This window comes from Equus caballus, chromosome 16 (assembly GCF_041296265.1).
Source record: "Equus caballus isolate H_3958 breed thoroughbred chromosome 16, TB-T2T, whole genome shotgun sequence".
NCBI lineage: Eukaryota > Metazoa > Chordata > Mammalia > Perissodactyla > Equidae > Equus > Equus caballus.
In genome coordinates, this window is record NC_091699.1 from 49,594,582 (window position 1) to 49,618,440 (window position 23,859).

A 23,859-nucleotide genomic window follows, 5' to 3' on the forward strand; every position below is an offset into this window, starting at 1 on the left:
TATGAAACATTTCTGAACTATTCTAGTAATAAAATGCTACCATTGTGTGAATATAATAGACATGTAGTTTTAAAAAAAGTTTTTCTGGATATTGTAAAATTCTTGATGACTTTTGAAAGTTAAAACAGTTTTTTACTAACTTTTTAATATCACATATTTAAAATATTTAACACTTTTGACATCTGTTATTTCTGACCAGATTAAATGATGTACCCTTTTTTTTTAGGGTGAGGACAATACTTAGGAAGGAGCTTGATAGGTCTCTCAATTATAGCGGCAATACCAAGCAATAATTATTCTTTTTAGTTCGATGAACATTTATTCAATTTAGTTCAATAAATATTTATTGACTATCTATAATAATTGTAATAGTTTTGGAGTGCCTATTAAATGCCAGGTAGTGTTTTAAACACTGCATGTATTAACTCATTTAACCCTTTTGATAACTCTAATTTTGTAGATATCACTACTCCCATGGCTACTAATAAATTGTTGACGTTTGAATTCTAACTTGTATAGCAATTGTTTACTTGCCATCTCCACTTAGATTTGCATAGACAACTTAAACTTAACATGAGCTTCTGATTATTTTTCTTTAAATATTCTTCTCCACCCTAGTCTTCCCAACTCAATTTGTGACAGCTCCACCCTTCTAGTTGCTCAAGCCCAAAACTTTAGGGTCACCCTCAGCTCCTCTCATTTTTGCATACCCACATTCAACTTTTCAGCAAATCTGATGGACTCGGTCTTCAAAACACATCCAAAATTCCACTACTTCTCAACACCTCCATGACTACCATTCTGGTCCTAACCACCACCATCTGGCACTGGGATAATTGCAGTGGCTTCCTGGCTTCCACTCTTGCTTCCCTTAAGCTGTTCTTCACTCAGCAGCCAGTGTGAACCTTTAAAAACATTAGTCAGATCTCCTTCCTTCCTCAGTCAGAACCCTCAAATTGCCCCGTGTCCCCAGAGAAAAAATTCTAGTTCTGTAACCTACAGCACCTCTGTGATTTGGGCATCACCCCACCCAAACCCCCAACCTGTTCTCCTTCTAATCTTTCCCCTTGCTCTGCGTCAGTCACACCTGTTTGCTGTTTATTTCTGACATGCTTTTCACCTATGATAAGGCCTTGTTTTCACTTGCTGTTCCTTCTGCTCGAGATGCTCTTCCCACAGAGATATCCTTATGACTCACTCCCTCAGGTTTTCCTGACTTCTTTGAGAGTTTTACACAAATGTCACCTCAGTGAGACCTCATCTGGCCGTGTACACACACACATACACTCTCTCTCACACACTCTTTTTATCACCCTTCCCTACCTTATTTTTTTCCTTAACCTTGTCACTCTTTGACATATTTTATGTGTTTATTGAATGTGAGAGCAGGTGTTATGTCTGTGTCCGCCACTGTGTTCCCTGAGGTAGGACAGTGCCTGGTATCTAGTAGGTGCTTAATATTTATTGAATGAGCAAATCTATAACCCTCTGCTTTACAGATGAGGACTCTGAGTCTCCCAGGAGTAGCTGACTTGCTGCCAGTCACACAGCCAGTGGGGTAGCTCCAGGCTGAGTGCTCTTCACCCTCTGTCACATTGCACCTCCACGATCAGGGCACTGCTTGGTATTTGTATAGAATTAAAATTATAAGTAAACATGCTTTTAATTTTTCCCAGTTTTTAGGAGAAAGAAATATAACAATTTGTAAGTGAAGTAAGATTTTAAAATGGAATAAAAAAAATTGCCTGGTTTTATTTGGATTGGCAGGTGATTCATCCTAAAACTGATCAACAGAGATGCAGACTTCAGGAAGCTTGCAAAGATATTCTCCTTTTCAAAAATCTTGATGAGGTAACATTGATTTTTAAAATATTTTTGTCGTTTAGCTTTTTTCCTATTTGTCATTTAAATAGTTTTTAGCGTCTTAGCCACAACCCTGTGAGGCATAAAACTTTAGATTCATCTTGCTTAACAAATGTTTGCATTGTGTTGACCAGTGTAACCCATAATGAGCTTTTCAAATGACTTTTAGTATTTCTCTGAACTGCTTTGGTAATTCCTCCAAGACAATACCACTTGATGACCATGCAATTTCATGTTGAAAGGAAATGCTCAGGTTTACATGACCCTGGCTTAGTTTGGAGCATCTGAATTTATACTGCAGAGTCCTTTCTCCAAAGATGCCAGTGTGGAGTTCTCTTTTACCAGTAGCGCTTAACCCACTGGAAGTGTGTGATTGCTTCTTAGATCCTAGGTATGGGGCACCTCTTGTGATTACTTCTTGGCAAAGATCTCAGGCATGGGGTATACACAGAGCATTGTGTATCTGCAGGGTCCCAGCAAGGATCTATGCCTGGGCCTGTCTTCCCTCCCTTGGTGGAGATAGAGAGTAGGGGCTACCTGATGAGGACAGAAAAATCTTCAAATTTCCTGTTTGTTCTCTGCTTTGAGGGCCACACACTGAAGCCACATGAATGGCTGAGGTGCTGGGCCTACTGGGGAATCCTAGAATGTGCAGAAACAGGAAGGATGGGATTAGAATTCCCCTACGACCCAGCTCCTGCAAATAAGTCTTCTGAAGATATCCCCACAGCCCTTCCTGGGAATCTAGTCGATCAAACATGAATTCATGGTATATCAGTCAAGAGAATTAACCATCCTTGGTGTCTATAAGCCAGTCTGTTTGGTAGCTGTGTGGTTATAGGAATAGCCAGAACTTTAATTAGGATTTTTTTAGTCTGAGGCTGAATAAAACAAGGACCTTGGGCTCAAGGAAAGGCTCATTGTGAGAAATACTGGTCTGTGTCAGCTGTTTTCCCTGGAAGACCCATCTGTATCAATGGAAAGGGGATTTGTTTCTTTCTCTACTGTGAATAAAACCCCTTGTAAATTTTATACCATTATATATTCTAAGGGAAGGTGCTATGTCAATCTGCTATTCAGAGTTTTCTTAGTTTTGGAGAATACCATTTGAGTGTTAAAAAATGATAACTGAATTTTCAGATTTAATTATATTTTTTAATATTTTACCAAACGAAACAGTTGAAAGAATTATACGGAATATGCATTTATCCACTGCCTTAACTCTAACATTAACATTTTACTATGCTTGTTGCTTATGTACCAGCTACCCATCCCTCAGCAAAGGGGTTTGTCAAACTTTTTCTTTAAGAACCAGATAATAAATATTTCTGTCACAACTGCTCAACTCTGTTATTGTAGCAGGAAAGCAGCCACAGATGATATGTAAATGAAAGGGTGTGTAGCTATGTTCCAATAAAACATTATTTATAAAAACAAGCAGCTGTTTGCTGGCCCATGCATTAGCCCATTTTATTTTTTTGCGTGCCTTTCATGGTAAATTGCAGATATCAGTGTACTTTCCCTTAAATACTTTGGCATGTATATCATGAACTAGAGTTCAGTATTTGTTCATAGTTTTTTTTAATGTAAAACTTTCGTACAGCGACATGCGCAACTTTTAAGTTTGCATTCGTTGAGGTTTGACAAGTGTATTCACTTAGGTAATCCAAACCTCTATCAAGATATAGAACATTGCCCCCAGCCCGAAATGTGACCTCATGCCCCTTCATGATCAATTCTTGCCCCACCTCCAGAGGCAACTACTATTTATGTTTATTCTACAATATATTAATTTTACCTGTTCTTAGATTTCATACAGATGGAATCATACAGTCTCATATAGTAGGAGTCTTTTTTGTGCAAGACTCCTTTCACTCAGCATAATGTTTTTGAGGTTCATCCATGTTGTTGCATATATCAGTAGTTCTTTCTTTTTTCTTTTTTCACTTGTTATTTTGAGCTAGTTTTAGACTCACAAGAAAGTTGTAAAAATAGCACAGAGTTCCTATATACCCCTCATCCAGCTTCCCCCGATATTAACATCTTATGTAACCATAGTACAGTTATTAAAACCAGGAAATTAATGTTGTTACGATACTATTAAACTACAGACCTTATTCAAATTCCACTGGTTTTCTCACTAATGTTTTTTTTCCTGGTTAAGGATCCAAGCCAGAACCCCACATTGCATTTAGTTGTTATTTCTCCTTAGTGTCCTTAAGTCTGTGACAATTTTCAGTCCTTCCTAGTCTTTCATGATCTTGACACTTTGAGGAGAACTGTATCTCAATTTGAATTTGTCTGATGTTTCCTCATGATTGGAATATGGTTATATATTTTTGGCCAGACTACCACAGAAATTATGTTGTCCTTCTCAGAGTATCATATCAAGGGGTCCATGATGTCAATGTGTTTTGTTGCTGGTGATGTTAGTTCATACCTTTTTATTGCTGAGTAGGATTCCATTATATGAACATACCATTTTGCTTATCCATTTGTCTGTTAATGGATACTTGATCTATTTCTTGTCTTTAGCTCTCATGAATAATGCTGTGCACATTTTGTACAAGTCTTTTTGTGAGCTTTTTTTTTTCCATTCCTCTTCAGTAAAATACCTGAGGTCAAAATTGCTGAGTCATAGGGTAGGTGTATGTTTGATTTTGTAAAAGTCTGCCAGATCTTTATAAAAGCAGTTGTACCATTTTGCATTCCTTCCAATAATGTAAGAGATTCCCAGTTGCTCCATATCCTTACCAGCATTTGATATTGTCTGTCTTTTCAAATTTTAGCCATTCTGGTGAGGGTGTTTGTTTCAATTTTTAAAAATTTATTTTCCAAATTTCTGTTTTAAAATTTTCAAATTCACAGAAAAATCAAAAGAATAGTATCACAAATACTCATATACCCTTAACCTAGACTGACCAATCGTTAACATTTTGCCACATTTATTCTTTCCCTCGTGTGTTTACACACACATATAAGTACGTGTAAACTAGTGTTTTCTTTTGTTCTGAGCCATTTATGAATATGCTTAAGACATCATGACTCTTAACCTCTAGATATCTTAAGATGTGTTTTCCAAGAACAAGGATATTCTCTTACATTAACGTAATACCATTATTAAACCCAAGAAATTTAACATAGGTGTAATATTACCTAACGTACAGTCCATATTCAGATTTCCCAGTGAAGTTCTCTATAGCCTTTTATTTTGTTTTTTAATCTTGAACCAACGTTACTTTTGGTTGTCATGGTGTTATTTTAGTTCCCCCTAATCTAGAATGCTCCCCCTGGCACCTTATTCTATATCTCACGACACTGATGTTTTTGAAGAGTCTAGGCCATAAGAAGAGTTTCTTAGAACAAGAGGCTGCCAATGGACAGCCCATAGGCCAGGTACAGCCAGGTAGAAATATATGTATTTAGTCTGTATTGTACATGAAAATTTGAATTTATTGTCTATATTTAAACAGATTTCTGGCAACACTGGGCTCACATTCCACATGAGCATGGATAGCACATGAATAGAAGCCTTCCCTTTTAGTATTTGTCACTTGTACAGTATTCAACACACATGGAACTAAGGAACTAAAGAGATGCTTTTGGTGATTCTTGATTATTTTAAGTAGCACAGTCACATCAACAGAACACTAAATCACGTGGAATTATGCAGGAATAAAATTATTTCCTTGCCAGGTCTTCATTCCTCATTCCTCCAAAGAGAAAGTGTGTCTTTGAGTGGAAGCTGGTATTCCTTAGTGCCCCGTAACAGTCACTGATCTCCCTGCTTGACAGAGGGACGCTGGCCCTAGACTTGAAACCACTGTTTTAATTTAATAACGTTGTTTTGTTTTCATTATACTTATCAATACAGTTACCTTCTGGTTATGGCAGATAGTACTGATAAGTAAGTAATCGTACGTTTTACATATAAATGATTGAAGCAATATTAGCTGTCTGATAACATCTCATTTATTGAGTACCTGTTGTGTGATACTTTCCTTAGATTTTTCTCCTTTATTCATAAAAATTGATGAGTTAGGAACTATTTATTAAACCCTTTTCTACATATGAACGAACTGAGGCTTAGAAGCTTAGAGAGGTTAAGTGATGTGCTTGGCTAGTCAGAAGCAATTGTTGTGCTGCACCATGAGATAACCTCTGAGGCCGTCCCAACCCTTTAGTTTTGTTTTTGTTTTTGTTTTGCTGAGGAAAACTTGCCCTGAGCTAGCATCTGTGCCAGTCTTCCTCTATTTTATATGTAGGTTGCTGCCACAGTATGGCTGCTGATGAGTCATATAGGTCTGCACCTGGGAACCGATCCCAGGCTGCCAAAGCAGAGCACACTGAACTTAACCACTAGGCCACAGGGCCAGCCCCCAACCCTTTTGATCTGATGATCTTGTTAAGATCAACACCTGTAGGAAGGTGGCATCACATGGCTTTACACATGACATAGTGGACAGTCACGTGGGCATGGCTGGGAAAATGGGCACCATGATTTTGATAACGTAACTTTGTGTAAATTATGGAGTGTTTTTTCAAAACAACACTGCCTCAAAAAATTTGGCAGCTGTGCTGTATGTTGTATATATAAAGATAAAAAGCTTAATGGTCACAGGAAAGCATTTGTTTCAAATAGCCTTTAGATTTCTGCTTATATAGCGAAACAGTCTGATGTGAGGACTTCCACTGTGTAGTCACAGACTGAGATAAGCATAGTCATTTTTTTTCCAGCACATGTAAAAACCATCTTTTCTCCTGTGTGTACCCTGCAGGAACAGCTTTCTCAGGTCCTTGATGCTATGTTTGAAAGGACAGTCAAAGTCGACGAGCATGTCATTGACCAAGGAGATGACGGAGACAACTTTTATGTCATAGAGCGGTAGGAGATGGAGCTTTGTAATTGTCTGACTACACTTAATAAGATTCATGATTTATTGAAAGTGCTTTACCCTACACTTTGTTCATCCCAGAGAAGATGTAGGGCCAGGTGAACAAGCTTCCTAAAGCTTGCCGCCTTCTGTCTACTGCTGTCCTGAGTCCTCAGTAAAACCCATACTTGTGCTGCCACTATCCACAGTAGAAAGTCTTCTTTACAATTAGGCGAGATATGCAAGGTGTGCTTTATAAACGTGTTATTTGACAGTGTTCAAGTGAAGCAATTCCCTGAAGAATAGCCATGCTACTATATTGTCATTTGGATCTTTCAATTCCAGTAATTTTATACATGAATATACTGCCTTGACCTCCATGTCCCTTGCCCCTTCTGGCTCTGTTCCAGGTATAAGCCATTTTTGGAGACATGAAATCTGTAGATTTGACCTGCTCACCATAGTGTGGCCCAACTTCTTGAGCTGTTAGTGTCCCCTGGGGGGCTCCTTCTGACCCCCTCTCAGTCCTGAAAGGAACATCCTCACCAGAGTTTAAGATCAATGAGATGTTGCTTTACCCGATATCTTCCATTAATTATTTTTAAATTTTTTCTTTTGAAATAATTTTGGAGTTACAGAAACGTTATACAAATAGTATAAAAAATTCTCGTAAATCTGGGTTCTCCAGGTTAATGTTTTACCACATTCACTTTATTATTTGAGAGTAAGTTGCAGGTATAATGCTCTTTTATCTCTGAATACTTCAGAGGATATTCCCTAAAAATAGGACATTCTATTACATAAGCACAGAATAATTATAAAAATGAGAAATTAACATTTATACAGTTCTGTCCTCTACTGTACAGACCTTGTTCACATTTTTCCAATTGTTTCCCTAATTGTTGAGGTTCTTTTAATCTCTGTCAAGTAGCTGTACTAGATTCAGTTGGTCCCGTTTCTTGTTGACCCTTTGCTCTTTCAGGTTCTTGAACAAAAAACTTTTTCACTCCTTGGGTAACCTTTGGACCCTTGATAACTGTGCCAAATTATTATAATTAGAAGAAATGTTTTATTTAAAGAGACAGATGATGCAAACAATATCTTCTTAAAGACTGTTTTACTTTTATCTGTTATGCTTATGCTTCCTACATAGAATTCTATAAGTAGTGACAGAATAATTTTTTAAGTTATATCACTACCTTCAGAAGCCACATTTTCCCCTTGCTCTGCCATGTGCTCCCCACCAGGACAGGAATCCTAATAGGCACCTACAGTCTGGAAAATAAGCATGTACCTGTGCATACCCATAGCTTAAAGGTTGAAATGCCTGTCTACAGAGGAAATGATTTGTTATACATGTAAATGAGAGGGATTATCTTTTATGTGCAGGGAAAGTGATTATTAACAAGTTAGAAAGACTGTCATTCGAGTAAAAAGATATGATTCCTGACTTCAGAAATCTCATTATCTAGTTGGAGAGATAGACCCTTAAATAGATAATTGTTACATAGTATGGTGATAACAACAATGATAAAAAATATGTCCCATTATTTGGAAGAGGACCTGAGTGGGAGAGGTTAGGAAACCTCTTTGCAGCTGCTGGAAATGGTTTGTGTAGTTCCCAAAATTAAGTAGCTACTGTCTCCTAGGGGAGAGACTAAAAACATGTATGTGAATTGACTCTGAATTCCATGTTCCCCATTTATGGCCTCATTAATTTTGCCTTCTCCACCAGGCCTAGTACAAGTCAGCTTCCTCATTGAGCAGTGAGCTCCCTTGAATGAACAAATCATTCCCTTTGTAGACAGGCATTTCAACCTTTAAGCTATAAATATGCACAGGTAGATGCTTATTTTACAGGCTGTAGGTGTCTATTAGGATTCCTGTCTTGGTGGGGGGCACATGGCAGAGCAAGGGGAAAATGTGGCCTTTGGAGGTGGTGATATAACTTGAGAGCAGGGTTAGTGCCATGTAATTGATACTTGAGTGATTATTTTTATTCTGTGCTTCTTGTGTAACCTATGATACTTAGTGATTTTTATCAGACAAGTGGAGGCTTTTTGTAGAAAATTTAGAAAATAATTTAGCCATAATTTTATTATCAGAGTGTATCCTTCCATTTTTTTCTATGCTTTACTGTTGAGGTCAGATCCATCACCCCAAATTTGGTTCAGATGTCAGGACTTATGATACCACACACACACTAAGAGAGTATGAAAAGGTTTATTACTCACAGATGAGGCTTTTTAGGGAGAGCAGGGCAGGCTCTCAAGGGAGTCCAAAAGTGACTTGAGACAGCAAACAGGGGTGACCAACTTAGCGTTTCATGGTAGTTGGAAGATGGAGCTGGGGTATTCTTGTGTGTGGGCTGGCACTTGTGTTGTTTGAATTTCCCATCAGCACCAAAAGAAAGAGCACTCACACTTTCACATCAGCTTTCCCCGATGTGAGACAGAAGAGGAAGGAGGACTGGAGTTGTAGGGCTTGGAAACTGTTAACAATGAAATATCAAAAATGGAGCTAAGGAGAGTGATGTCAGCATCATGGTGGAGCAAGTTGTTCCCTCAGTCTCTCCCCTTTAAGTTACAACTAAAAGGACATTCATAAACCAGCAGAGGACTCCCTGCACAGCACAGCAGGACGTCTGAGAGATCCACACAGCTGTACATCTGAAGGTGTGTGGACTGGATCCCCAGGAGGCAGTGGAACTAAGTAAGTGCACCCCACTCCCTCCCCCTCCTTGGCAGCAGCGAGCCACTTTGCAGATCCTCACACAGCAGCCACATGTGACTGTAAGAGGAGGCAGGGACAGCCTGGCCTCCAGGAACATTTTCAAAGTTGCAGCCCAGCCTGCAGAAACGCCCAGTATGCCAGGGTGGCCCCTCCTGTGGGAATCTCTACACTGAGTGGTGATGGCTCAGCCACTGTGTGGACACTCCTCCACCCTAGCACAGAACAGGGAAGTAGGCACCCCACCTCCTCAGAAGGTGCCCTGCCTACAGAGCACAGCAGCCCATGGGACCCACCAAGTGGCATCTTGGCCTGCACATAGGCACTCCTCCCGCCTAGTGTGCAGGAGTTCAGCTGGTCCTCTGCCAAACATAGAGGCCCTACCTATGGCGCCCGACCCACCTGCCCAGCACAGAGGCCCTGCCCATGTGAGCATGACCTGCAGAGTGGCTGTGGCTAGCCCGGAAGATTGCAGAGTAGCCTCATCCACACAACTTCCAGGAGACGGGAGAATATCAGAAAACACAGCTTCTGCCTGGCCCCCTGCAATGGCAAATGGAATCTGTGGCCTGATAATACCACGCATGTGCTGGCACAGGATCACTTCATCAAACACTGTGAAGAACTCTCTTAACACTTCAGAGCACAAGGAAAATGACAAGTCTCCAGAAACTAATCCTGAACTCACAGAACTTTGCAATCTAAATGACAGAAAATTCAAAATAGTTGTTGTAAAGAAACTCAACAAGTTACAAGAAAACTCAGAAAAACAGTTCAGTGGCCTCAAGAATAAAATTAATGAGCAGAAGGAATACTTCACCAAAAAGATAGAAACTCTAAAAAAGAAACACGAACAGAGGGGCCGGCCCCATGGCCAAGTAGTTAAGTTCACGCACTCTGCTTCGGTAGCCCAGGGTTTCACTGGTTCGGATCCTGGGCACGGACATGGCACCGCTCATCAAGCCTTGCTGAGGTGTCATCCCACATGCCACAACTGGAAGGACCCACAACTAAAAATATGCAAGTATGTACCGGGGGCTTTGGGGAGAAAAAGGAAAAATAAAATCTTAAAAAAAAAAAAAAAACTGCACAGAAATTCTGCATATGAAGAATGTAACTAATGAGATAAAAAATAATCTAGAATCCATAAAACATAGAGCTCACGTTATGCAGGACAGAATTAGCGATTTAGAGGATAGAAATATGGAAATGCTTCAGGTGGAGAAGGAGAACTTAGGTTTTAAAAAAAATGAAGAAATTCTTTGAGAAATATCCGACTCAATTAGGAAAAGCAACATAAAGATTATAGGTATTCCAGGGGAAGAAGTGAAAGAGAAAGAGCAGAGAGCTTTTTCAAAGAAATAATAGCTGAGAACTTCCCAAACCTGGGGAAGAAACTGCACTTAGAAGTACATGAAGGCAATAGAACTCCTAATTACCTCAATGCAAAAAAAACCTTCTCTAAGGCATGTACTATTAAACTGGCAAAAGTAAATGACAAAGAAAAAGTATTAAGGGAAGCAAGGCAGAAGAAAATAACCTACAAAGGAACCCCTATCAGGCTTTCAGCATATTCCTCAGCAGAAACCTTACAGGCTAGGAGAGAATGGAATGATGTATTCAAAATACTGAAAAACAAATTTTTCAGCCAAGAATACTCTATCCAATGAAACTATCCTTCAGATACAATGAAGAAATAAAAGCAGATAAGCAAAAGCTGAGGGAATTCATTGCCACTAGATGTGCCTTACAAGAAATTATGAAGGAACCCCTCCTACCTGTAACAAAAAGGCAAAGGTTTACAAAACCTTGACCAAGGAGATAAATAGACAGGTAGAATCAGAAAATTGCAACTCTATACCAGAATAGGTCAGTAAACCCTGAATTATAGTATAAAACACAAAGGGAAGGAAAGCATCAAAAATAACTATAAACACTTGAATTTAGTCACAGACTCACAACACAGAAAAAGAGCAATTTGTGACAACAATAACTCAGAAGGGGAATAGGAAAGGGATGGAACTTGCTTAGGCTAATGAAGGTAAGAGGCTATCAGAAATGGACTATCTCATCTATGAGGTCTTTAATACAAATGTCATGGTATCACTAAACAAAAAATCAGAGCAGAGTGACAAATCACAAATGAAGAGAAAACAGAAAACCATCACAGAAAACCACCGAGCTGAAATGGCAATCAGAAATACAAGGGAAAAGAAACAATGGAAATATAGAACAAGCAGGAAAAAAGAAATAAAATGATAGTATTAAGCCCTCATATATCAGTAATCACTCTAAATGTAAATGGATTGAATTCTCCAATCAAAAGACACAGTGTGTCTGGATGGATTAAAAAACAAGACCCAACAATATGCTGTCTCCAGGAAACACATCTCAGCTCTGAAGACTTAGAGTAAAAGGATGGAAGACGATACTTCAAGCAATGGCAAGCAAAAGAAAGCAGGTGTTGCCATACTTATATCAGGCAAAGCAGACTTCAGGATAAAAAAGGCAGTGAGAGACAAAGAGGGGCAGTATATAAGGATAAAAGGCACATTGCACCAAGAGGACATAACACTTGTGAGTATATATGCACCTAACACAGGAGTACCAAAGTATATAAAGCAACTAGTAACAGACCTAAAGGGAGAAATTGACAGCAACAAAATAATAGTATGGGGCCACAACACCCCATGTACATCAATGGATAGATCTCTAGACAGAAAGTCAACAAGAAAACAGTGGCCTTAAATGAAACACTAAACCAGATGGACTTAATAGACAATATATAGAACATCTCATCCCAAAACAGCAGAATACACATTCTTCTCAAGTGCACATGGAATATTCTCAAAGATAGACCATATGTTGTGAAATAAGGCAAGCCTCAATAAATTTAAGAAGATTGAAATCATATCAAGCATCTTTTCTGACCACAATGCGATGAAACCAGAAATGAGAGGAGGCTGGCCCCGTTGCCGAGTGGTTAAGTTCACGTGCTCCACTTTTGCAGCCCAGGGTTTTGCCAGTTTGGATCCTGGGTACAGACTTTGAACCGCTCATCATGCCATGCTGAGGTGGCATCCCACATGCCACAACTAGAAGGACCCACAACTAGGATACACAATTATGTACTGGGGGGCTTTGGGGAGAAAAAGCAAAAATTTAAAAGTTAAATTAAAAAAAAGATTATAAAGAAACTAGAAATTAACTATAAGAAGAAGGCTAGGAATGCCACAAATATGTGGAGACTAAACAACATGCTACTGAACAACCACTGAATCAATGATGAAGTTAAAGGAGAAATAAAAAGATACCTGGAGACAAATGAAGATGAAAACACACCATACCAACTCTTATGGGATGCAGCAAAAGTGGCGTTAAGAGGGAAATTGATATCATAACAGGTCCACCTCAACAAAGAAGAAAAATCTCAAATAAGTAATCTTAAACTACATCTAACAGAACTAGAAGAAGAACAGACAAAGCCCAAAGTCAGCAGGAGGGATATAATAAAAATTAGAGCAGAAATAAATGAAATAGAGACTAAAAAAAGAAAAGAAAAGACCAGTGAAACTAAGAGCTGGCTCTTTCAGAAGATAAATAAAATTGACAGATCCTTAACCAGACTCACTGAGAAAAAAAGAGAGAAGGCTCAAATAAATAAAATTAGAAATGAAAGAGGAGAAATTACAATGAATACCACACAGATACAAAGGATTATAGAAGAATACTATGAAAAACTATATGTCAACAAATTGGACAACCTGGAAGAAATGGGTAAATTCTTAGACTCATACAACCTCCCAAAACTGAATCAAGAAGAAATGGAGAATCTGAATAGACCAATCACAAGTAAAGAGATCGAAACAGTAATCAAAAACCTCCCAAAAAACAAAAGTCCAGGACCAGGTGGCTTCTTTGGAGAATTCTACCAAACAGTCAAAGAAGATTTAATACCTATCCTTCTCAAAGTATTCCAAAAAATTGAAGAAGACGGAACACATCCTAACTCATTCTATAAGGCCAACATTACCCTGATACCAAAACCAGAGAAGGACGGCACAAAGAAGGAAAATTATAGGCTAATATCACTGATAAACATAGGTGCAAAAATCCTCAACAAAATATTGTCAAATTGAATACAGCAAAATATTAAAAGGCTCATACACCATGATCAAGTGGGATTTATACCAGGGATGCAGGGATGATTCAACATCCGCTAAACAATCAATGTGATATATACCATGTTAACAAAATGATTAATAAAAATCCCATGATCATCTCAATAGATGCAGAGAAAGCATTTGATGAGATCCAACATCCATTTATGATAAAAAACCCTCAATAAAATGGGTATAGAAGGAAAGTACCTCAACATAATAAAGGCCATATGTGACAAACCCACAACCAACATCAAACTTAGTCATGAAAAATTGAAAGCTATCCGTCTGAGATTAGGAACAAGATAAGGGTGCCCACTCTTGCATCTCCTATTCAACCTAGTGTTAGAAGTTTTGGCTAGAGCAATTAGGCAATAAAAAGAAATAAAAGGTATGCAAACTGGAAAGGAAGAAGTAAAACTCTTGCTGTTTGTGAATGATGTCATTTTATATGTATAAATCCCTAAAGAATCCACCAGAAAGCTATTAGAAATAATTAACAACTACAGAAAAGTTACAGAGTACAAAATCATCTTACAAAAATCAGTTACATTTTTATACACTAACTAGCAGAAAGAGAAGTCAAGAATATAATCTCATTTACAACTGCAACAAAAAGAATAAAATGTGTAGGAATAAATTTAATCAAGGAGGTGAAAGACATATACACTGAAATTAAGACATTATTGAAAGAAATTGAAGAAGACATAACAAAATGGAAAGATATTCCATGCTCAAGGATTGAAAGAATAAACATAGTTAAAATGTCCATATTAACTAAAGCAATCTGCAGATTCAGTACAATCCCAATCAGAATCCCAATGACATTCTTCACAGAAATAGAACAAAGAATCCTAAAATTTACATGGAACAACAAAAGAACCCGAGTAGCCAAAGGGATCCCGAGAAAAAAGAACAATGCCGGAGGCATCACAATCTCTGACTTCAAAATTTACTACAAAGCTATCATAATCAAAACAGCATGGTATTGGCACAAAAACAGACACACAGATAATGGAGCAGAATTGAACACCCAGAAATAAAACCACACATCTACAGACAACTAATCTTTGACAAAGGAGCTGAGAACATAGAATGGAGAAAGGAAAGTCTCTTCAACAAATGGTTTTGGGAAAACTGGACAGCCACATGTAAAAGAATGAAAGTAGACCATTATCTTACACCACACACAAAAATTAACTCAAAGTGGATTAAAGATTTGAATGTAAGACCTGAAACCATAAAACTCCGAGAAGATGACATAGGCAGTACACTCTGACATTAGTCTTAGCAGCGTCTTTTTGAAAAGCATGTCTACTCAAGCAAGAGAAACAAAAGAAAAAAATAAACAAATGGGACTACATCAGACTAAAAAGCTTCTGCAAGTCAAAGGAAATCATGAACAAAATGAAAAGACAACTCACCAACTGGGAGAAAATATTTACAAATCATATATCCAACAAGGGGTTAATTTCCAAAATATATAAGGAACTCTCATAACCCAACAACAAAAAGACAAACAACCTAATAAAAAAAGGAGCAGAGGATGTGAACAGACATTTTTACAAAGAAGATACAGAGGTGGCCACCAGGCACATGAAAAGATGCTAACCATCACTAATTATTAGGGAAATGCAAATCAAAACTACAATGAGATATCACCTCACACCCCTCAGAATGGCTATAATTAACAAGACGTGAAATAGGAAGTGTTGGAGAGGACGTGGAGAAAAGGGAACCTTCATACTCTGGTGGTGGGAATGCAAAGTGGTGCATCCACTATGGAAAACAGTATGGAGATTTCTCAAGAAGTTAAAAATAGAAATACCATATGATCCAGCTATCCCACTACTGGGTATTTATCCAAGGAACATGAAATCAACAATACAAAGATATCTGTGCACCCCCATGTTCATTGCAGCATTATTCATAAAGGCAAGACATGGAAGCAGCTCAAGTGCCATGGAATACTACTCAGCCATAAAAAAAAAAAACCAAAATCATCCCATTTGCAACAACATGTATAGACCTTGAGGGTATTATGTTAAGTGAAATAAGCTAGACAGAGAAAGACAAACACTGTATGATTTCACTCTTACGTGGAAGATAAACAAACACATGGATAAAGAGAACATATTTGTGGTTACCAGAGTGGAAGAGGGTTGGGGAGTGGGCAAAAGGGGTAAAGGGGCACATATGTTTGGTGCTGGACAAAAAATAAATTATTGGTGGTAAAAAAAATAAAAGTACCATTCTTCAAAGTTAACTTTGTACAGGTCCATAACACCTAGACAAAAGAATGTTTGGATTTATTAAACTCGTCTTTTAAATAAGGAAAAAAATAGAGTTGGCTCTTTATTACACTTACATATATATACTTTTTATGGTGGGTCATACATTGTTGTGTGACCTGATTTTTAAATCTATTTTAGCAGTTTGCTATGGGATGCAATATTACTGTATGTCATCATTTATATTGACTGCATTGTATGAATATAGACATATATTTGACCCATCCCTTATTGTTAGCAAATTAAATAGTAATTTATGCTGTTATAAATATTACTTGGTGAGCATCCCTGCAGTTAAATCTTCTTTAATATTCTTTATTATCTCCATTAGAATGCCTAGAAAAGGAATTGCTGTATCAAAGGCTCTCTAAGTAATTTGCTATGTTGTTAATTATCTTGCAGAAACTTTGAAACAGTTTGTTTGCCTCAGTGATTTATCAAGAGCTCCTATTTCTCCAAATGCTTGTCAGTCTTGAATATTCTTTAGCAGTCATTACTAGAAGTCATTACATAGAAGATTGTATCTTTTGGGGCCGGCCCCATGGCCGAGTGGTTAAGTTCACGCCCTCCACTTCAGCGGCCCAGGGTTTCACTGGTTCAAAGCCTGGGCGCTGACATGGCACCACTCATGAGGCCATGCTGAGGCGGCATCTCACATGCCACAACTAGAAGGACCCACAGCTAAAAATACACAACTATGTACCGGGGGGCTTTGGGGAGAAAAAGGAAAAATAAAATCTTAAAAAAAAAAAAAAAAAGAAGATTGTATCTTTTGATTTCTTTATTTTAATCAGTTCTACATCCGAATTTTCAACAGACTACAAAAGAAAACCCATACAATCATTTCAATACCTGCAGGAAAAGCATTTGACAAAATTCAACACCTTTTGTGTTTAAAAACTCTCAGCAAACTAGGAGTAGAAGGAACTTTTCTCCAACCTGATTAAAGGCATTTATAATAAACCTACAGCTAATATCATACTTAACGGTGAAAGATTGGACGGTTTCCTCTTAAGATCAAGAACAACACACGGATGTCTGCTCGCACCACTTCTATTCAATACTATACTGTAGGTCCTAGCCAATGCAATAAGGCAAAGAAAAAGAGTGAGGCAGGGCAGGCGAACATATAGATTGGAAAGGAAGAAGTAAAATGATCTTTGTTTGCGGATGTTCTTCTAGAAATTCCCAGGAGTACTACAAAAAATCTACTAGAACTAATAAATGAGTTTAGCAAGGTCACAGAATACAAAGTCAAAATGTAAAAATCTATTGTATTTCTAAGCCAGACAGAGAAAGACAAACTCTGTATGACTCCACTCATAGGTGGTAGTTAACATATAGACAAAGAGAACTGATCGGTGGTTACCAGGGAAAAGGTGGGGTGGGAGAGGGCACTAAGGGTGAAGTGGTGTGCCTACAACATGACTAATAATAATGTACAACTGCAGTTTCACAAGGTTGTTAACTGTAATAATCTTAATTAAAAAAAGAAGAAAAAATCTATTGTATTTCTGTATACTAGCAAAAATCTGTTGGAACTCTCCTATAACAACATTTTATATCACATGTACCTTCTATTCATGTACCACCTGCCAGTTCTTAAATTTATTATTTGAAGTAATAAATTGTTTCTTGTTATACCTACAGGGGAACCTATGATATTTTAGTAACAAAAGATAATCAAACCCGCTCTGTTGGTCAATATGACAACCATGGCAGTTTTGGAGAACTGGCTCTGATGTACAACACCCCAAGAGCTGCTACCATTGTCGCCACTTCAGAAGGCTCCCTTTGGGGACTGGTGAGTTAGAGAAATGGTTCCCCTTTCATGGCATGGTATTAATTCGTTTACTTCTGGGTCTCTGTCCTTGGGCTATTGGTTCACACTGTATTTTATAGCCAGTTATCTGAAAGACATTGTGAAATGTCTTGTACCAATGTGTTTTTCCATTTCTTTAAATTGCTTTGTCAACAAACCATTTCCTTCAAATTACAGGGAAAGGACTGGACCTTATGACTTTGCAGTCATGTCAGCTCTTATTACATTTTCTGTTTATGTTTTTAACAGACAACTACAGAGAAAGGGTATTACTTTCTATGCAAGAGATAGCCTAGAAAAATAAGTGTCAAATTAAACCTCTGCCTACAGTGTTTTCCATCTCTAGCTGTCCCAGGACCAACTTTTCTCTGTGTTCAGCTATCCATTTGGTCATTGGTCTATGCCAATATTCAGTAGATTTAGATGACTAGAAAAGTTGATGCCCGTATTCTAAGAAAGTAAACTTTCCTAGAATGTCTTAGGTGTAGCACTGCTGTGATCCCTATCCTCTATTATACATAACCCGTCTTGCTTTATTCAGCATAAAGCCTTCAAAATATATAACTCTCTTCCTTCTTAAACAAAATAGTCACACTCTTGTTCAAATTCCAACTTTCACTTTTACAATGTTGACATCTATAGTAATTTGTTTCCATTTACCTTACAAGCAGAATTAAATGTATACCATAGAATTATCAACATATTTCATCAAATGAAATAACACTTTAAAGACATAATAGAGCACTTTACTATGACATACTGATGTAGAATTAAGAATGCTTCTGAGGGGCTGACCTGGTGGCACAGTGGTTAAGTTTGCATGTTCTGCTTCTGCAGCTGGGTGTTTGCTGGTTTGGATCCTGGGTGTGGACCTGCACACCACTTGTCAAGCCAGTCTGTGGCAGGCGTCCCACATATAAAATAGAGGAAGATGGGCACGGATGTTAGCTCAGGGCCAGTCTTCCTCAGCAAAAAGAGGAAGATTAGTAGCAGATCTTAGCTCAGGGTTAATCTTCCTCAAAAAAATAAAATAAAATGTTTCTGAGAGATGAGATATACAATGGCTTAAGAATAGATCACACACTTGTGGACCCAGTGATTTAAAAACTAGGAATAGATCAATAAATAATGGAGGAAGATAAACTCAGTTTTAAAATGCATTGATGCCAACTACTGGTCCAGGCCAAGATGGAATAGCCCCACTCCTGACTAGTCTTCCCTGTTAAAACTAAAAAACTCTGGATATATTACAACAAACAAATATAAGAAGATCCTGAAAGATGGAAAGGAGAAGGCTGACTGGCTAGGGATCTTGGGACTTAGGAAGGACATGCCAGTGGGTTACCTTGGTTTCCTTTTTGCTTCCCATATATCCCAGATGGGTTGCTGGAAGAGCCTACAACCCAGATTCACCAACAGGTGCATACAAAAATCAACCCCAAGAAAAGCCTGCTCCCTTTAGCCAAAGGAACAGGAAAAGGACAGTCTAGCACAACAGAAAAACCTTTTTTGATAATACCATTCTACTCCAGCCAAATACCAAAGGAAAAACTACTTCTACCTCCCTACAATGTCACTGGGACTAGTAGGAAGCTGGTCTTCCATGTTGCTGGCAGCAAAGAGGCAAAATGAGGTGATGTGTGATATTACTAGCTGGCACTCCACTTTTCCGGCCAAGGTGGTGTCGATGGGGTCCAGAGGGGAGCTGAACATGCACTCCCACGTGTCCATGCACACTATACCTAAACAGGGTGACTGCCTGCAAAAAGAGAGGATTAAATCAGATGAAGAGTTTCATAATATAATACACAAAATGTCCTGGATACGATAGAAAATCACTTGTTATAGCAAGAACAAGGAAATTCTCAACCTGAATGAGAAAGGATAATCAGCAGATGCCAACAGCAAGATGACACAGATAGTGGAATTAGCTGACAAGGATTTTAAAGTAACCATCATAAAAATGCATCAACAAGCAATTATGAACACACTTGAAACACAAGGGAAAAAATACAAGGTCTCAGTAGAGAAAAACAGAAGACAGAAAGAAGATCTAAATGGAAATTTTACAACTAGAAAACACAGTAACCAAAACAAAAACTCACTGGATGGGCTCAATAGCAGAAGGAATATGAGAGAGGAACAAATCAGTGAATTTTAAGATAGAACGATAGAAATAACCCCATCTGAACAACAGAAAGAAAATAGACTGAAATGTAATGAACAGAGCTTATAGGATGATAACGAAAGACCTGGTACTTGTATCATCAGAGTCCCAGAAAGAGAGGAGAGTTTAGAGCTAAAAAATTATTCAAAGAAATAATAGTTGAAAACTTCCCAAATTTGGTGCAGGATAAACCTACAGATTTAGGAAGCTGAGTGAACTCACATATTGAATAAACCCAAAGAAATCCATGCCAAGACATCATATTCAAACTTAAGAAAACTAAAGAGAGAAAAAAATTTGGAAATGGCTAGAGAGAAGCAATGCATTACCTATAGGGGAACAACAATTTGAAAGACACTGGATTTCCCATCCACAGAGGTCAGAAGGAAGCAGCACAGCATTTTTCCAGTGCTGAAAGAAAAGAACTGTCAACTTGGAATTCTACACCTAGTGAGAATATCCCTCAGTAATGAAGATATTCTCAGACAAAAGAAAACTAAGAGACTTTATCACCAGCAGGCCTACCTTAAAAGAATGGCTCATGGAAGTTCTTCAAACAGAAAGGAAGTGGTAAAAGGGAATTTGGAACATCAAGAATGAAGGAAGAACAACAGAAAGAATAAACATGGGGAGATATAGAAGATTATCCTCTTGAGTTTTCTAAATTATGTTAGGTGGTTGAAGCAAAATTGTAACATCGTCTGATGTGGTTTTCAATGGATGTAGAGGAAATATTTAAGACAATTACAGGGGCTGGCCCTGTGGCCGAGTGGTTAAGTTTGCGCGCTCCACTGCAGGCGGCCCAGTGTTTTGTTGGTTCGAATCCTGCGCGCGGACATGGCACTGCTCATCAAACCACGCTGAGGCAGCGTCCCACATGCCACAACTAGAAGGACCCACAACGAAGAAAATACAACTATGTACCGGGGGGCTTTGAGGAGAAAAAGGAAAAAAAAATAAAATCTTTAAGACAATTACACTCTAAGGGGAGAGGGGGTAAATGTCTAAATGGAACTAAAGCTTCTATACTTTACTCAAGCTACTAAAATGTTGACACCAGTAGACTGTGATAAGTTACATACGTATAGTATAATACCTGGAACAACCACTAAAATAATCTGTACAAGAGATGTACTCAAAAACTTTATAAATCAAAATGGAATTCTAAACACTGTTCCAGTAACCCATAGCAAGGCAGGAGAAGTGAAAAAGAGGAACAAAAAAACAGAGGGAACAACAGAAAGCATACCATAAAATGGTAGACTTAAGCCCTAATAAATGAATAATTACTATAAATATAGATGATCTAGATATACCAATTAAATGACAGAGACTAGTAGAATGGATTTTTTTAAATGACCCAACTATATGCTATCTATAAGAAATTCACTCAAATATAATGATATAGGTAGGTTGAAAGTAAAAGGATAGAAATAGATATACCAGGCAAACATTAACCAGAAGAAAACAGGAGTATATTAATATCAGACAAAATAGACTTCAAAGAAAATTACCAAAAACAGAGAGGAACGTTACATGATAATGAAAGGGTTAATCTACCAAGAAGGCATAGCAACTCTACATGTGTATACACCAAACAACGGAGCTTCAAAATATGTAAAGCAAAAACCATTAGATCTGAAAGAAGAAATACATGAATCCACAATTATAGTTGCAGACTTCAGTGCCCCTCTCTCAACTATTGATAGAACAACTAGATAGAAAATCAGGAAGGATATAGAACTTAACACCATCAACCAAAAGGATCTAATTGAAATTTATAGAACACTCCACACAACAACAGTAGAATACACATTCTTTTCAAACCCACAGGATATTCACCAAGGTAGACCATATCCTGGGATAAAAAGTAAAACTTAACAAATTTAAAAGATTTGAAGTCAGACAGTGTCTTCTCTAACCGCAACAGAATGAAACTAGAAAATCAGTAACAGAACAATACCCGGAAAATCTCCAAACATTCGCAAATTAAATAACACATTCCTAAATAATCTCTAAGTCAAAGAGAAAGTCTCAATAGAAATTAAAAAACCAAAAACACACAAAAAAACATTGAACTGTAAAACCACCTTCCTTGTGGTTAGGAATATGAGAATTTAATAGATGGGCATACGAAAAGCAGCTTCCTCGGTACCTGGCACAAGGTAGGTGCTACAGAATGGTGGCACCTGCTCCCCGTTTTTGTGATGCTGCTCACCACCCTTCTCTTCCTGAGATTCCCTCTCGAGATCCCTGCTCTGCCTTTCTTCTTCCTAGCCTTATCTTTTGCAGTCTTTTCTTCCTCTCCATGCTGTCTTAAGTGACATCCATCTCCTTGGTGTCTTAAGTGACCTATCAAGATGTCCTTTTGGCCTCTGCTTTTCTCCTGCTTTGTTCATTTACTTTACAGTCTGAACCTGCCCAGACCTTCAGTACCACCTCCATAAAAGTGACTCCCAGGGGGTCCTCTATAGCCTGACTTCTTACTTGCGCCTTCCAAGGCCTTGGAAATGCCTTCTGAGGCCAAAGCAGGGAGAACCTGGTAGTGTTTTTCAACCAGGATTTCAAAATGATTCTACATTCCTTCTCTTACTGGGCAGTTGCCATCATGACCACTACATTTAGTCTCTGCTCCCACTCCCTCTTACCTAAATGAAAGTCAGTAGAAGCTTTCTTAGGGAACTGCTGCAGTCACAGGAAAGGGTAGCATTCCTCTCTCTTTTGAACTTTCGGTCTATTTGCTTGGCTCTGAACACTTGCTGGCTGAGGGAGCTACCATTTCACCATTTGAGTTTCCTCTTCACTGCTCCATTGGAAGGTCCCTGAAGGCTGCATTGGTGTTTGCTTCTTATTTATACCCTCCACTGTCACAGGAACTGGTCTTGCACAGCATGAGTGTCCTGGGAAGTGTGAAAGCATACATAGAAAGGGTTGGAACACAAATAAGTCACTTTAAGAGATATCAGTTGTTTTCTCTTCAGCTAGAAAGACAGTTTGCTATTCAAACTGTAATCTTTATAATATTACAGATGGATTTAAAAAATATTATTTTTTTGACAATGCCTACTCAAACATAAGAAAGGGAACTTCACAATTCCCATTTTCTCGTTCTTAATTGTCCTCTTTTCACAACACAGCACTCTTGGCCCAAATTGGCCCAGAAAACAACCGAATTCTAAAGATAATGGAGTAATATTCCAAAGTATAACAGTAACATTTAAAATGATACATCCCTAACCTCGGACTTCAAAAAAGTAGTGGCAAGTGATGCAGCCCATTAGAGCAATCAGAGATTGAATGGCTCTTTTCATACAGATATGGAAAAGAAAATGGGGCAGAATCTGGCTAAATCCCAGAGAGCAGATATTTGTACAGCAGTTTAGGGAGGGAGGGTAGGATACTGCCATCGCTCACACTAGGAGTGTAGGCTGCAGTAGGTGACTTCTCTGGTAAGGCAGATGAAACATGGCATGGCAGAGGGCCTGGGGATTCTGTACCTAATGGAAGCCCGTGAAACCCATTTAGACATCTCAACTGAGTTGTCCTCTATGTGTTTTCTCCACCTTACTCCTACTCCATCAGCAAAAATAGTAAAATAGCAGGGGCCGGCCTGGTGGCGCGCTGGTTAAGTTCTCACATTCCGCTTCAACAGCCCAGGGTTCGCCAGTTCGGATCACGGGTGTGGACATGGCAGCGCTTGGCAAGCTATGCTGTGGCAGGCATCCCACATATAAAGTAGAGGAAGATGGGCATGAATGTTAGCTCAGGGCCAGTCTTCCTCAGCAAAAAGAGGAGGATTGGCAGCAGATGTTAGCTCAGGGCTAATCTTCCTTAAAAAAAAAATAGTAAAATAGCAAACCTACAGCTAAACATACCCTTACCCCCTTGCTGTTTTTGATTCTCCCAGTCGTTAGGATATCATTACTGTACTTTCCAAAAAAAAAAAAAATCT

At 38.4% G+C, this 23,859-nt stretch overlaps 1 protein-coding gene and 1 long non-coding RNA gene across 4 annotated transcripts in view; one reads left to right on the plus strand and one right to left on the minus strand.

The window, feature by feature from the left end:
- The window catches only part of PRKAR2A (protein kinase cAMP-dependent type II regulatory subunit alpha), a 120,490-nt gene that overhangs the window by 72,612 nt on the left and 24,019 nt on the right, over nt 1-23,859 (plus strand). Inside the window, exons 4-6 of the mRNA XM_001916256.5 lie at nt 1,768-1,851; nt 6,642-6,748; nt 17,569-17,722. Of these exons, the coding sequence (XP_001916291.1) occupies nt 1,768-1,851; nt 6,642-6,748; nt 17,569-17,722 (345 nt within the window). The remainder of the gene's footprint in view (nt 1-1,767; nt 1,852-6,641; nt 6,749-17,568; nt 17,723-23,859) is intronic.
- LOC138918037 (uncharacterized) overlaps nt 8,667-23,859 on the minus strand; it is a 44,728-nt gene continuing 29,535 nt past the window's right edge. For 2 of the 3 annotated variants that reach the window (XR_011426908.1, XR_011426909.1), the window contains 2 exons: nt 22,556-22,807; nt 12,464-19,499 (listed from right to left, as the gene is read on the minus strand). This is a non-coding gene — a long non-coding RNA (uncharacterized lncRNA). Of the gene's footprint in view, nt 9,229-12,463; nt 19,500-22,555; nt 22,808-23,859 lie in introns of those variants that run through there. The other variant, XR_011426910.1, reaches the window with a different exon arrangement.